Source organism: Arvicola amphibius, chromosome 7, assembly GCF_903992535.2.
Source record: "Arvicola amphibius chromosome 7, mArvAmp1.2, whole genome shotgun sequence".
NCBI classification, from domain to species: Eukaryota; Metazoa; Chordata; class Mammalia; order Rodentia; family Cricetidae; genus Arvicola; species Arvicola amphibius.
The window spans coordinates 54,237,141-54,252,658 of record NC_052053.1 but is presented as its reverse complement, the minus strand read 5'-3'; the positions used below and the strand labels follow the sequence as shown (position 1 = coordinate 54,252,658).

The 15,518-nt window shown below is 47.9% G+C and overlaps 1 protein-coding gene across 1 annotated transcript; it reads left to right on the top strand.

Moving 5' to 3' along the window:
• The first annotated feature begins 47 nt into the window (after window positions 1-47).
• On the top strand, window positions 48-14,772 carry Ndufa8 (NADH:ubiquinone oxidoreductase subunit A8). Its single transcript, XM_038338143.1, has 4 exons — window positions 48-214; window positions 5,864-6,027; window positions 11,406-11,571; window positions 14,482-14,772. Exons 1-4 carry the CDS (start codon window positions 164-166, stop codon window positions 14,617-14,619), a joined length of 519 nt encoding a protein of 172 aa, XP_038194071.1. The 5' UTR covers window positions 48-163; the 3' UTR covers window positions 14,620-14,772.
• The last annotated feature ends 746 nt before the right edge of the window (window positions 14,773-15,518 follow it).

Genomic DNA, 15,518 nt, shown 5'->3' with positions numbered 1-15,518 from the left:
GCGTACGCGCGTCTACTCCGGCAGCGGCAGGGTAATGCGCCTGCGCTCCGCTGGAGACGCATGCGCAAATGGTACAGGGCAACCTGGGAGACCCAAAGGGGAATTGAAGGAGACGGGAGACGCGGCTGAGGGCACCTGATCAGGGTCGGGGGCTGCCGCCGTCATGCCGGGGATAGTGGAGCTGCCCACTGTGGAAGAGCTGAAAGTGGAGGAGGTGAGGCTCGCCCTGAGGGCAGGCGGGAGGCCCGGGGCTGCAGCTGCTGCCAAACTGGCCTGCGCTCGGTCCCGGCCTCTGCGACCTGTAAGATCACATCCCGCAGTGTCTCCAAACACCCAGGGCCCATCTGTGAATCTCCTCCTGTGAATCGGGGTGACACTCTCTGATATCACCTAGCCCCTTGCTGTACCTCCGCGTGAGGCGAGTATGCCTTCCCAGGTGCTCACCTTCCACCGAGTCTGTCAAAATCTCTGTGCAGAGGCCTGGGGGCCGCGGCAGCGTGCGTGCTGGACAGTGAGGCTGGCGTGGGTCAGGGTCTTTGGTAACAGGACGCACTTAAAGCATTTACTTCTTCTAGAGACATTTAAGTATTTGTTATATGCTCGTGCAGTGGAACGTACGGGACAGTGCCCTTCTGGTAGCTTCTAGTTTAATAAGGAGATAGGTAAAGACTAGACAGCACAGTGCAGCTGGTGCTCTGAAAACCGAAGGGCAGGTGATGTGTTATTGTAATTATGGCAGACACGACCAAGCCACTTCTCTTGGCCAAGTTGCTATTTGGGACACATAGTAAGGTGAGATATAACTCATCTTTTTTGAAGTACAGAAGTAGGGCCCCGGCAGTAGGAGTGATCTGCCCAAGGTCACAGAGACTGTGTGTGGAACAGGTAGAGCAGGGATCCAGATCTGTTCTGAAGCCTGTGCTGGGAAAGCTCTGAGCTAAACTATGCTAGAGTGAAGAAAGCCAGAGGTGTTTGATGTCAGCCTAGTGTTAGTGGTGGGCTGAGCCTCGAGGCCAGGGCCGTTTGGACTTGATCCTGTGAGATGATAGGAAAGGGTGGATGTGTTAAGGCAGAAGACTGCCATGGCAAGACTTGATGAAATAGACAGGCAAGGCTAAAAATTAAATGCTGAGAATTCCACAGAAGGCACTATCAAATGTTTTCCCACACCACTTCCTGTACGCTCTTAGCAACCTGTGAAGGGGGCAGCTGTCATTTTCCTCAGATGAAGAACTACTAGCTGTACTCATGGTATGAGTGACATTTACTAAGAAGTGAAAAGCGATGTTCCCATGAGCCAACTTTTTTATTCTTATCCCGTCCTAAAACTGGTTAGACATGAGTTGACATGGGTTTTTTTGTTAGATTTTTAATTGGCTCAGCAAACATTTCATGCAGGAGCTTTTAATACATTTTTCTTTAAAGTTAGAACTATTAATTTATATAATCATGCAAATAACTAAAATATAATAAAAGATAAGACACATGATTAAATATATGAGGGACAGGCAGGACTGGGTTAAGGAGAAAGTAGGATTTGATATTGATTCTGAGTTCTAGACCTAATGCTTCGTTGCTTTGAGTAGCTTTTAGCACTTGTGAGCAAGGGTGTTTTGCTAGCAGGATAAGGTGTCTCTATGAACAGTTCTCTCTGAAACATAAAAAGGATGGAGAAAGCACATGTTAGCTTATTGTAAAACACAGCATTTGAAGTCTGGTGTTTTATGGGTAGGGATGGAGAGGAAAAACTGAGTAGTGGAAGAAGGAAGTGAATAGAGTAAGGAGATGAGGACGCAGGGACGGGAAGTGGATCCTAGAAGTGGTGTGTCCAGCAGCACAGGACTAGGGAAGCAGGGACGGGAAGTGGATCCTAGAAGTGGTGTGTCCAGCAGCACAGGACTAGGGAAGCAGGGACGGGAAGTGGATCCTGGAAGCAGTGTGTCCAGCAGCACAGGACTAGGGAAGCAGGGACGGGAAGTGGATCCTGGAAGCAGTGTGTCCAGCAGCACAGGACTAGGGAAGCAGGGACGGGAAGTGGATCCTAGAAGTGGTGTGTCCAGCAGCACAGGACTAGGGAAGCAGGGACGGGAAGTGGATCCTAGAAGTGGTGTGTCCAGCAGCACAGGACTAGGGAAGCAGGGACGGGAAGTGGATCCTGGAAGCAGTGTGTCCAGCAGCACAGGACTAGGGAAGCAGGCATGGGAAGTGGATCCTAGAAGTGGTGTGTCCAGCAGCACAGGACTAGGGAAGCAGGGACGGGAAGTGGATCCTAGAAGTGGTGTGTCCAGCAGCACAGGACTAGGGAAGCAGGGACGGGAAGTGGATCCTGGAAGCAGTGTGTCCAGCAGCACAGGACTAGGGAAGCAGGGACGGGAAGTGGATCCTGGAAGCAGTGTGTCCAGCAGCACAGGACTAGGGAAGCAGGGACGGGAAGTGGATCCTAGAAGTGGTGTGTCCAGCAGCACAGGACTAGGGAAGCAGGGACGGGAAGTGGATCCTGGAAGCAGTGTGTCCAGCAGCACAGGACTAGGGAAGCAGGCATGGGAAGTGGATCCTGGAAGCCTTGAGCACAGGCTCTTTTGTGAAGTCTGGTGAGAAGGCTGGAGAGGTAGTTTGAGCCCAGAAAGCCTTGGACAGCAAACAGGAAGTTCAGGTTTTCTTCTGCTGCTAAGCACGACTTTTTTGGGGAGTTGGTTTCTGAGTTGTAGCAGCAGAGTAAAATAAAAGTTTTTGGAAGGCCACTTCAAGCGACTTACAGAAACTGGATTGAAGAGTAAGAAACTCGGGAAGACTTGTTTCAGTGACTGCTAAAATAACGGAGAAGTATATTAATAACCATGGTAACCTTGTGAGTGAGTCCTCACTCAGCAATGATGCTGAAGAGCCTGGGTCGGGTTTGGAATATGACAACAGCCCCAGGGAGGCAAAGAGCAGCAGCAATGGCTCTGGGGAGCAGATAGAATCCATTTCGGGCTTTATGACTTGGGAGACATGTCACATCCCTGTAAAGGGGGAGGGGAGATAAGCATCTAGAAGCTTTGGGTTAAAAATACCAGCCAGACAGTGATGGTGCTTTCCTTTAATACCAGCACTTTGGAGGGAGAGGCAGGTGGATCTCCGGGTTCAAGGCCAGCCTGGTCTACACAATGAGTCCCAGGACAGCCATGGCCACACAGAGAAACCCTGTCTTGAAAAACCAAAATCCAAAACAACCCACCACCAACAAAAGTATTCCTTGGTGTCTTGATAGTTTTGAGTGAAAATTAAGCAACAGGCAGCACTGATAGACTTGGGTCAGGTACATCCTTAGCATGTTTACAGGCCTGAGCTCATTGGCTCTTCACAAGGCCCTAGGAAATAAGTGTATCACACTCCACTGTACACAGACAGGAAATAGACCTGCCATAAATTAAACATCAGAAGGTGCGGGCGAGGTTTGTGGAGGCAGTGCCAGTACTAGAAGGTATGGGGGCTTTGCTGCGATTCTGCCTGTGGAAGCCTGCGGTGCAGAGTGGCTGTGTGAGTGATGAGGAAGGATGTTGAGATTCTGTGTTCTGTGGACAAAGGATGCTGGATGGACTGGGGCCGTTGGGCTTCATCGGCTATGAAGAAATAGCTGAGGGGATAGTTACATCTCAAGCTCTCTGTGTTCTCTGCGATAGTAATGTCACACCAAAGGCTTGCTTGATGGGAGGCTTCAGAGTCTGGGTTCCAGTCCTCAGGATGGCTGGAATGTCAGCTCAGATGCCTCTGTTTATTCGCTGTTTAGGGATTGGCTCAGTAAATGTGTCTCATCTTTGTTTTCCTATGACAGCATGAATGAATGTCCTTTCATTTTGGTAATAAAGCAACTAATGCTTCAGGCTTTTGGAGGGCTGATGTCTTGAGAATTTAAATAATCAAATCAGCCATTTAAGGATATTTTTGAGGCATTTGGCAAGCAAGTAAAATGATGCTCAGTTTTTTTAAAGATTTATTTATTTATTTATTTCATATACAATGTTAGAAGAGGCCATGGGATCTCATTATAGATGGTTGTGAGCCAACACATGGTTGTTGGGAATTGAACTCAGTACCTTTGGAAGAGCAGTCAGTGCTCTTAACCTCTGAGCTGTTTTTCCAGCCTGGTGCTCAGTTTTTTGTTTAGAAATTTTTAAAATACTTTATTTTATGTGTATGAGTGTTTTGCCTGAATGTATGTGTAGCACATTTATGCCTCGTTACCATGAGTTCCAGATGGCATCAGACTTCCTGGGACTGTTGTGAGCCACCATGTGGGTGCTGAGAATTGAACCTAGGTCTGCTGCAAGAGAGGCAAGTGCTCTAAACTACTGAAACGCGGTTGTAAAAATGTAGTGACCTTTAAAAAACAGAACTGCCAGGTGGTGGCAGTGATGCAGGCCTTTAATCCTCTGGAGGCAGAGGCGGGCGGAGCTCTGTGAGTTTGAGACCAGCCTGGTCTACAGGGCAAGCTGCAGGACATATAGGGCTGCACAGAGAAACCCTACCTGGGGGGGGGGGGGTGCACGACTCTGAAGCTGGAATGATAGTGCGCACTTGTAATCCCAGCTCTAGGGAGGCAGAGGCAGGGTTGAGAGGAGGAGGCCTGCCTGGCCTACACAGTGCAAAGCCAGCCTGGGCTACTTGAAAGTGTCTCTAAAAACCAGAAATAAGACAAAAAGGTTGGGTACCTTTTATCTCCCAGCTGGCTATAGGTAGTAAAAGAAGCAAATGTAGATCAAATTTAAATACACAAATTTACAGATTTAGGGTATAAATTTGTTAGAGTTGGATGGCAAATTTCACTTATATGTATAAGTTGACCTTTGCGTTGCTAGTCGTGACAGGACAGTGCTGGTGGGCAGTCCTGGCTCTCATCTGCTTTCTGTAGAATGGAGGGGAACCTCTCTTCCTTCCCCAACATTAGTCTTAGGAGTAAATTAATATGTATAAAGTGTATAAAATAAGACTAAAGACTGTCTCACATTAAAGTCCTCAATATTTTAAAAAATCTAATTCAGTGGTATAGTAAAGTATAGTTTCCTGACAGCAAGTTTTAGGAAACCTGCTAATGCTCTTTGTTACATTTCTCAGTTGATCAGGAATCTGAGAATTCCCTGGCTGGGAAAACGGCAACAGTAAAGCAAAAGCACTGCCCACGCCCAGATGCCAGCAGTCAATACCCCACCCTGCTCTTTAAAGTTTAGGCTTAACAAGTTGCCCATGGCAGAGTTGGAGCTCAGTGTCCGCCTGCAGGCTTTAGTGGGTCAGTAAGATAGAAATATTAGAAGAGAAACAGAGTAGCCAAAATCACTGAAAAGCAAAGATGAAGATGAGATCTCCCAGATGGCAGAAAGCTCTGTAGGTTCTGATAACTGTAGCATTATGGCTTCAGCCTAGGCTGAGACTTAGAGCAGGAAGCTGGGCCTCGAACTCTGCCTGCTGATCCTCTGAGCTACCTGCAGCTGGTGTGCAATGCTTCTCAAGACAGTGCTGAAGGCAAGCAGGGAAGTCTTGACGTGGTCACAGTGCTAGAGGTAGCATTAGTGTGGGTCTCTTCCAGGACTTTATTCTTAGCAATTGCCAGACTCTGAGCTCTTTCTTTTTCTTTTCCTCGCTTCCTCTGATTTCCCAGCCCTTATATCCTTATATCCCAGATGTCCTTATATGATTCATTTCATTCCTGGAGAGGAACCTTAGCAATGTTGACGGAGTGATTTAAGCAAGATTCTGTTAGGGTCACCATCTTCTCTTTAAGAGAAAACAGGGCTGGTTTTATCAGCCTGGTAAGACACATGCAAGAGCCTAACGCACTCAGTTGTACCTGACTTGGTGTGTGACCCCCTCCTTGTCGCTTTTCCAGGTGAAAGTCAGCTCAGCTGTGCTTAAAGCCGCGGCCCACCACTATGGGGCTCAGTGCGATAAGGCCAATAAGGAGTTTATGCTGTGCCGCTGGGAGGAGAAGGACCCCAGGCGCTGTCTGCAGGAGGGCAAGCTGGTCAACAGCTGTGCGCTGAACTTCTTCAGGTAAGACTCACCTGACAGCAGTACCTGGGTGAGCTGTAACATCAAGGTATTCTGAAATAGTCTTCAATGAGGAAGTGGCTTCTGGCTAATTAAATGTGCAAGTGTGCAGATTTTGAAATCAGATAGACCAAAATTGTTTGTTTCTTTTGGATTTGTTTTTCTAAGGCAAGTTCCTCCATGAGTCTAAGTTTTCAGTTCTGAAATAGTGTCTGTTCTCTACAGTATTGCAGTAGGTGTTTTTAAAAGGTCTGTATGACAACATCAGCCCCATGCTTGTTGACAGACAACAAACAGTTGTGAAGGCTAGGAAAGTATTGAGTATTGGGTTTAGGTCGGACACTATGCACAACACAAGCCCAGGTGTGTAATTAGCTGAATGTTATTTGGGCATGGTGTTAGGGTCTTGTAGTCCTAGCATTCAGGAGCTAGAGGCAGGGGGACCAACAAGGGCAGCCGTGGCTACACAGGGAATTGGAAGCCAGTTTGGGCTATGTGAGATGCTCGCTCTCTCTCAAAAAAATGTTTGGTTTAATTAAGTCAGCCTGGCACTCAGTGTGCAGTCCTAGAATACTCATTCCTGATCCGGCTGCCAAGTGTGGGCCGGCAGTGTGCACCACCTCACACAGCCGCAGGAAAGGTGTTTGAGATTCTGTTGTAATAAAAGGACAGAAACAACCTAGAGTGGGTGGCTGAGAAGTCCAGAATAGTCCTGGTGTCGGGCAGGGCTGGGTCGAGGGTCTGAGTGACAGCAGAGCCATGTGGTACCTTTTTCCTCTTGTTTCTGCATAGTCTCTTGGCCCAGCACTTCTCTGTTGATGTTATTTTCAAATAGACTTTCCTTTTGCTATTGCCTTGGAATGGCCAGCAGCCACTCCAAGCTGCCCTCCTTGTCAGCAAGCCCTGAGGGTGCCATTGCAGTGCCATTGCCAGTGTGGGCAGAGTCCCCCACTGAGCCAGATTCTACTATCTGTGGACTTCATGTGTTTGTCTGTGAATCCTGGGAGGTAAGTACTCTGATTGGTCAGGCCAAAAGTGAGGTTTAGTCTTACCTTCACCCCCTCTATCTGAGAGACAGGGAGTTGTTTCCCAAAGGAAAAGCAGGGGTGTTACAGAAGAGTGGTGTCAACTGCCGCCTCATGACTCAGTGGCTGCCTTTCTTCTTTCTTGCCTGTGCTGTCCCTGTCCACATGCAAAGATACTTTTGTGGTTATAGTGTGTATATTTTTAAACTGATTTTCACTTGACATCACTGGGCACATTCCTTTGAGCCTTGTTTTTAGTGACTACATAGCCTCCCAGTGGCAGGACCTGTAAAGACCTGACGCTCTTGTCAGTGAGCATCGGTCTAGACTGTTTAGCCTTCCTTCCTTCCTGCCTTCCTGCCTTCCTTCCTTCCTTCCTTTCTTTCTTTCTTTCTTTCTTTCTTTCTTTCTTTCTTTCTTTCTTTCTTTTTTATTTCTCCTTATTTTTTATTTTTATTTTTATTATGTTTTGACACATGGTTTCCTAGGTCACCTGGCTGTCCTGCAACTCACTAAGTAGACCAGATTGGCCTTGAACTCGCAGTGCCTGCTTCTGCCTCCCAAGTGCTGGGATTAAAGTTGTATGCAATTACATCTAGTTTTTTTAATTCCTTTTCCAACAGTGTGATTTTTTTTTTTAAATTTATTTATTAATCATGTATACAATATTCTGTCTGCGTGTATGCCTGCAGGCCAGAAGAGGGCACCAGACCTCATTACAGATGGTTGTGAGCCACCTTGTGGTTGCTGGGAATTGAACTCAGGACCTTTGGAAGAGCAGGCAGTGCTCTTAACCTCTGAGCCATCTCTCCAGCCCCAGTGTGATTTTTTTTTTAAGGTTTTGATAATTATATTTGACATCTGAACTTTTATTGCTATTTTTAAAACCATGAATGATTAAAAATAATTCTTAAAATGTGTTTGTGTATTTTGACTGGATGTGTGTCTTTGCACCATGTTCATACATGCCTAGTACCTTGGGGTGGGAGATCAGGAGAGGGTATCAGATCCCCTGGACCTGAATGTGAACTGCCATGGGTGTGCTGGGAACCAAGTCAGTTCCTAAGCAAAGCAGCAAATGATCTTAACTGCGGAGTCATCTCTCCAGCCCCTAATTTAAAATATATATTTATTTATTGATGTGGAGGGGGCATGTCCACATGCCATGGTGCAAGTATGGGGGATCAGAGGCCACCTTTGTGGAGTTGGTTTTCTTTTGTCACCTTTATGTCAGCTCCAGTGATTAAACTCGGGGCATCAGGGTTTAAGGCAGTTTTACACAATGAATCAGCTCACCAGCCCCTGCCTTACTGTTTTCTAGGTTGGGTCTGTAACTCAATGCCAGCTCTACTGGTTCACGAGTTGGGCAAGAGGCTGGAGATTGAAACACAGAGACACAGGTGCCAAGAATGCCCCTTTATTGTGTTCCAGGGCAGCTTATATAGGGTCTACTTGACTAGTGGCCACACCCTAACTCTCTGCTGCAAGCCCACTATAAACCACTCCCCTGGCATCAGGAACTCCTGAGGGTCTAATGCTCAGAGCAGATGCAAAACAAGTTGTTTGCTCAGAGCAGCTGCAAGCACAGGAAAACAAGTTGTTTACTTCGGCAGGCAGGGGGCCACAGGATATTCAGGGTTTGGGGGTCCACAGTCCCCAACAGGGTCAACTTAGTTTGTCCTCTGCACTGATGCTATATACACAGTGTTTAAATATTTAATAGATAGGAGATAGTGCTTTATGATGCCTGGAGTTATGTCAATATTATTGCCTTTAAGGTTAAATACACCTTTACTTATTTGGGGGAATAAAAGTGATTTTCTAAGAGATTAGTGGAAGACCATTTTCCTGAGATGCAGAGATGACTGTTGTAAGCTGTAGATGACCACCGAGGCATGGTGAGCAGAGGTCAGGCAGGGTCTCCCGCTGCGGAGCTGGGCTGATTTCTGCTACAACTGTGGAGAACACAGAAGAGGGTGGGGGTTACACAGGGTGCTAGGTAACTTTGGGGAAGCCTAAGATGGAAACTGGGTGAGGGCAGGGGAGCAGCATGGAGGGTAGACTTGTGCTGCATGCATAGACTCTGAAAGTCTTCCTGAGACATCGTAAAGATGGCCATGCGCTGAGGGCCCTCAGGGTCTAGACTAGAGTAGGAAGCATTTTCCATCTTTATTCTGCTGGCAGAAATGTATTCTGAGTTTTTTTCCAACTGCCTTAAATATGGCTGTTACATAAAATTGTGCTATTTTGTGCTTACCTAGCAAGTGCAAGACCCCAGGTTTGGTCCTCAGCTCCAGGGAGGGGTGGTGGGGGTTACATAAAGTAGTATTTTTTTTTAATTTTTCTTGAATTTATATTTAATTCCTAACAGGTTGAATGAAAAGGGAAGGGGTTGCTCCCACCATTTTTTCTTCTCTTCTTATCTCTACCCTCGCTCTCTTGGGGGGAGGGTGGGTGGAATAGAGTCATGTAGCTCAGGCTGGCCTCACATTCACCCTGTACCTAAGGCTACCCTTGAACTCCCAATCCTCCTGTCTCTACCTCCTACATGCTGGGGTTACAGTTCTGTGCCCCACACCTGTAGAAGTTAGCTCGATTCAGGAAATAACCAGGCTAGCTAAACGATAAAACAATTATATTTTTATTTATTATAAGGGGAAAACTCATGAAACAGGGACGAGAAGTCCAAGCTCAGCTGTGCTGCGAGGGAACCACAGAGAGAGGGCACCTGGGCCTTGTGCCTGTTTTTTTTTTTTTTTTTTCTCCAGACCCCAGAAAGCAACCCTATCACACACCTAGCCTTCCTTGGCCTGTGTTTTCTTTGTCTGTCTGTTCTTACGTCTGTGTGAACATGTATGTGTGTGAATGTGTGTGGGTCTGTGTGGGTGTGTACATGTGCCCACATTCATTCAGAAATTCTGTGAGGCATGTCACTCAGGCATGGAGCTTAGCACTATGGCTAGTCTCACTGGCGAGCTTGCTTTGGCATCTCCTGTCCCCTCCTTCAGAGGATGGAATTTACAGTGGGGCAGCCAGGGCAACTTGGCACTTATGTGGGTTCTGTTACTTATGTGTCCGGTGCTTTAGACACTGGCCATCTCCCTAGCTTCCTCCAGCAGCTTCCATGGTTCCGAGGGAGGTATTTGCTGCCCTGCTTCCTAGCAGCACCCAGCTCTTCATAGTGAGGACTGATTTTGGCCAGCACTACCTCCCTCCCATTAGTTCATGTGTTTGAAGGTCTCTCACCCCCGGCCTCTGTCAGCATGCCAGGTTCTGACTGCTTCCTTCCCTTCTGAGTTTGCTGAGCTGCGATGTAAAGACTGAGCAGGCTCCAGAGAGGTCTCCTGAGTAAAATGCCAGTGGCTTAGGCCATGGGCTTTTATTTTTGATGAATAAAGGAAGGTTTGCTCCTGAGAAATCTTGCTGTATTTTATTTCTTACTGGTTCTTAACTTTGGGATTTCTTTTTTAATTACAAAGCATATGGAAAGTTAGGCTTCATTATGATATTTTTCAAGCAAAATTTGTTTTTGTTGTTTGTCTCCCCTCCTTTGTGTGCTCCCACCCCCAGTCACATGTGACCAAGAAGCCCCCCAGCACCCCTTGTCCTAGTCTGTACCGGCTCTCGCAACCTTTGTTCTTCTGCCTCTCTTATGACCTGCTATCCTACAACATACAAATACACATGTATTAAAAGTCTAAAGCCACATGAGATATGAGAGACGATGGTGGTTCGGGTCTCAGACTGTGCCACCTTGCTTAATATGACACTTCCTAGTTCCGTTTTCCTGCAAGTTTCGTATTTCTTAGAAGTTGAGTAAACCAGGCATGGTAGCACACTGGAGGCAGAGGTGGACAGATCTCTGAGTTCAAGGACAGCCTGGTCTGCAGAGTGTGTTCCAGGACAGCCAGGGCTATACAATGAGACTCTCCTGAAAAACCAAAAATAAATAAATAAAAGCTGAGGAAAAACTCCACTGTGTACACATGCCACGTTTTCATTATCCAGTGTTCTGTTGGTGGTCCCCTGCTTTTGTGAATGGAGCAGCAGCAGGCACACGGTCTAGTGTCTGGGGTAGGTTGTAGCGAGTCCTTTGGGTGCAGCCTCGAATGGTGTAGTTGGATCACATGGTGCTCTGGCTTCCATTCTTGTCGACCTTCCACAGTGGTTGCACTAGTTACATCCTAGCAGTGGGAAGGGCTCCTGCCCTGCAGTCTCAGCACTTAGTTGTCAGTTTTTACTTGAAGGCCTTGAAGGTGCCGTGGGGTGTGGCATTGTTGACTCCTACATTTTCCAGAATGTAAGGCTCCTCTGTTGTGTGAAGAGCTATCCCTAACCTCCAGCCTTCTTTTCCAGGCAGATCAAGCGTCACTGTGCAGAGCCTTTCACAGAGTACTGGACTTGCCTCGATTATTCCAACACGCAGATGTTTCGTCACTGCCGCAAACAGCAGGCCAAGTTTGACAAGTGTGTGCTGGATGAACTGGGCTGGGTGAGGCCAGACCTTGGGGAGCTGTCCAAGGTAAGGTTCCTCTGGGTTGGGTAGAGGGGATTGGCTGTGACAAAGGCAGAAGGGGTCCCTCTGAGGATGGAGAGGCTGTGAGAAGTCCCCTTTTACCAGACAAAGGACTCGACATCCAGAAGCCAGTGTGTCCTAGCAGGTGTTAGTTAGCCAACAGGGAGCAGAGTGCATTAGCCACCATGCTAGTGAGGACTGTTGGCAAATCCACTGGAGCAATAGGAGCAGCTTGTGCCAGATTCTTTTGGAACACCAAGAATTGAAAAGCTCATAGTTGAAGAGTGCGGTCCTCCCTTCCTCCGGGTCGGTGGTTTCGGTGATGACTCTGGCTGAAGCGTCATGGGAGCCTGATGTCTGCACTCTCCTTTGTGCGCTCTTGAGTATTTAGCTCAGGAGCATTCTGAGTGCTGGGCCCCCAAACACACACACGCTGCTGTGGCCTTCCTGAAGAGCTCTTCCTGAGCTGCTTCTGCAAGATAGTTAGTTCCTCCTGTGAAATTGAAGAATTTAGGGCTTAAACTCTGTCTTCACTGTAGGAGTGATCTGTGTGGGCAAGAAAGATGCATTATTGAAACTCTAAAGTCACGCAGGGACTCCCACCTGCTCCCGAGCTGCTGTGATGTGCAGCTGAAGAAGTCCTGCCCACAGTGGCCTACATGCCTGCTGCTTTAACTCAGGGCCTCCACTCCTTAGAGCCTCCCAGCTGCCTGTCCGCCCTGTCTCCTGTCCCCAGAGCCTGTGTGAGCCCCTGCCCAGCACTAGGCGCACAGGATGTCCATCTTAGTTCTCGTCCCTCTGGGGCCAGCGCCACGAATGGTTGTCACAAATAGATGGGTGGCCTAGGTTTTTTTCAGTCTGACATACTTAGCTTTACTTCAGATACATTCTTTAGCTAAACTGAGAAGGTAACTTTAGTAGTGGCCAATCAGAGCTGGAAAGTGATGAGACTTACATACTTAACCAGTAAAACTCCCTTTTCTTCTTTCTTCTTCACCACAGGGCAAGATGTGAGTCAGGCTATTAAACCAGAGTATTTATTCTTGAGTCTTTATATTAACATTCTTTACCCCAAAATAGTTATCTAATTGCTGCAAAAATGTATTTCATGACATGTATTGTCAGTTTTAGCTGCACTCCAATCCATTGTCCAGTCTCCAGAAAGGCCATTAACCAGCCGAGGGAAACCTGGCCTGTAGCTTCATTCTCTTGGCATTCTGTCTGGCCCACTTCTCTCTTCCTCCAAAGACCAAGTTGGGCCCCAGTCCGGATGTCACACCCTTTCCTAGGCAGAATTATCTCCTACTCGTAATGATAACCTGATCATAAAGAAAGCAAGTTGGGGGGCACTTCATATACACCCTAGTTCCTCCCAGGAACCCCCTTTTACGCACAGCAGTTTCATCATCAAGTAGGCCTCAGCCTTCCTTTAGGGATGGGTCTGAGGTGCCCTGCTCCCTCTCTTCTGGGATGTGTGAGAACAAGTTGCTTCACTAGTCTTCCCTCGATCAGTTGTTCTTTCAGTGGGTCCCTGGTTACTCTATATTCAAGAAACATTTTCAAAAACAAAGAGTGACAGTTTTCTAGATTGATTTCATGAATATCTCCAGTGTGCATTTGGAACTACTCTGTCAAGCAGCAAGGAGCTCTTCATTTGTGACCTGCAATCAGAGCAGGGGACAGGGACCTGCACTCACGGCCTTGGGCTCCAGCTCTGACGTCATCTTAGGTGACCCGTCACTGTCCTATGAACTGGAGATAATGCGTACACATACGGTAGTTAGTTATATTAACTGTGTGCCTGGAGCTCCAGGCACAGAACTGCTTCTGAACGGTATCTAGGCAGGGGGCTGGCCTCATGCATGCAGATGGCTTAGAGTTGGTACCACTGAAGTAAAAGTCAGAAAATGCTTAGTAGCTGTGGCCCACTTGTAGGGACCTGTGTCCTTAACTTTCAAAGGGATAAGTTCTGGGCTAGAGGCATTGCCGAGTAGTACAGCACTTACCTCACTTACCTAGCATGTGTAAGGCCCCAAGTCTAGTCCCTAGACCCACAGCAAAGTACAAAATTTAAAAGTGAATTTCTGGTTGCTTTTCAGTTGAGGTTTTGATAATCACTGGGGGTGGAAGTTGTAGGTGCTTTCCTCCTCGCTCTTGGCTGCAGTTTAGGACCTACTGTTGGTTCAGATCTTAATTCTAGGCCCACCACCAGGCCTAGCGTCCCCGCTCTCAGCCACAAATAGTGATTGGTCGCATCCCTGTAACAGTGGTACCTGCTGCCATCAGCACCTTTGCACAGCATTGCATACCGTATCGCCCAGCGTGGTGCCTTAGCTGTGCATGGAACTTACGAGCGTGTGTCCCAGCAAGGTGGTCTTAGTGAACCATGTGGGAGCTGCTGGTAAGGATGAGCGGGGACAATGCGCTCAGCATCAGCACTGATAACACCAGAACTTGCTTAGGTGTGGTCTCTGCCGCTGTGGTGAGCTCTCTAGACATTGCCTCTGCTGTCTTTGACTTCTCGCTTGCACTGTCTTCCCCCTTAATCTCCCTGGCAGACTCCTGATTCTCCTCAGAAATAGCCTAGGTCCAGCCTTCAGTGTGGGTGACTTGTGCAGGGTCTGCCCTTCCCAACACAGCACAGTAGAAGTTCTGTCTTGCTCACTAGCCAGTGAGAGAAAGAGGACAGCCTGTCTCAGCTTGTCTCTTCCTGCTGTATCCTCAACTCCTACCATGCAGAATGACAAAAGGTGGACTTCCAGAAGTGTATGCAAGGATTAAGTGAGGCTAGACACATCTGCCTGCGGTTCGAAGTGGAGGAATAGTTGGGGCAGCAGGAGCTATGGGACCCCAGAGGGTTCAGGGTTACTGCTGCTGCAGTCCCATTGAACCCTGCCTCCTTCTGCGCCCTTCCAGGTTACCAAAGTGAAAACGGAGCGCCCTTTACCAGAGAACCCTTACCACTCAAGACCGAGGCCGGAGCCCAACCCTGTGATAGAAGGGGATCTGAAACCCGCCAAGCACGGCAGCCGATTTTTTTTCTGGACCACATAAAGATGGGTCCACACGCGCCCAGATGACAGCTGATGGAAACACCCATGCCGCTCGCGTGTGCTTTCCTGGATCACGGACGTTAACAAAAAAGTTAATTTATGTGACTTGGCAGTTATTCTATACATTTCCTGTCCATTAAAATTTTAAAGGAAACAGTTGTGTTTTATTACGCTTTATGTAACCTTTTAGCCTTTAGAGATGACTTCCCCTGTCCTTTCTTGCACTCCTGACTTGTTCTAAGGAGGACTTGCCTGTATGGCAGGAGAGCCACATTCCAGCATGGAGGCTTTGCTACCTGAAGCAGATTCCCAGGAGAGGTCAGTGTAGAGTGTGAGACTCCAGCTCTTTCCCTAACAGTCATTCCAGGGCCCTCCAGGACAGAGGGAAGGTTTGAGCCGGTGACTCAGGCATGGGCGGGGCTGCTGGCTGGGCCCTAGGCAGCATGGCTCTAAGGTCCTTAAAGAACCTAACTTCCACCGCTTCCCCTCGTAGCCCATCGTCTGGTGTTATAACCCAGATGTTTTTCCTGATAGACATGGGAGGTGGAGGCTGAACTCCCAGCTCCAAAGCCAGGAAGTTGGAGGTCTGAGTGTCAATTCCAGCCTTGGGTGTGTTCCTTAACCTCTTGTGAGAGGTTGAGTTTGAGGACAAACCAAAGACACATGCTTATCTACCTCCTGGGCAGGTTAAAGCCCCAGTATTTAGGAAGCGCTGGTTCAAAGCACTGTTCCCCCAAGTTCCTTCACCCTATCCAGTTCCCTTTCACTTACTTGGCCATTTCCTTTACAGCCGACTGGGTCACTGCCCTTTATGGTTGTGGCATTACATTGCCACATAAGTAGCTGCCTAAGTCGTCAGAGCTCAGTGGCTTTGGGCTCCGTTGCAGAGCTGTGAAAATA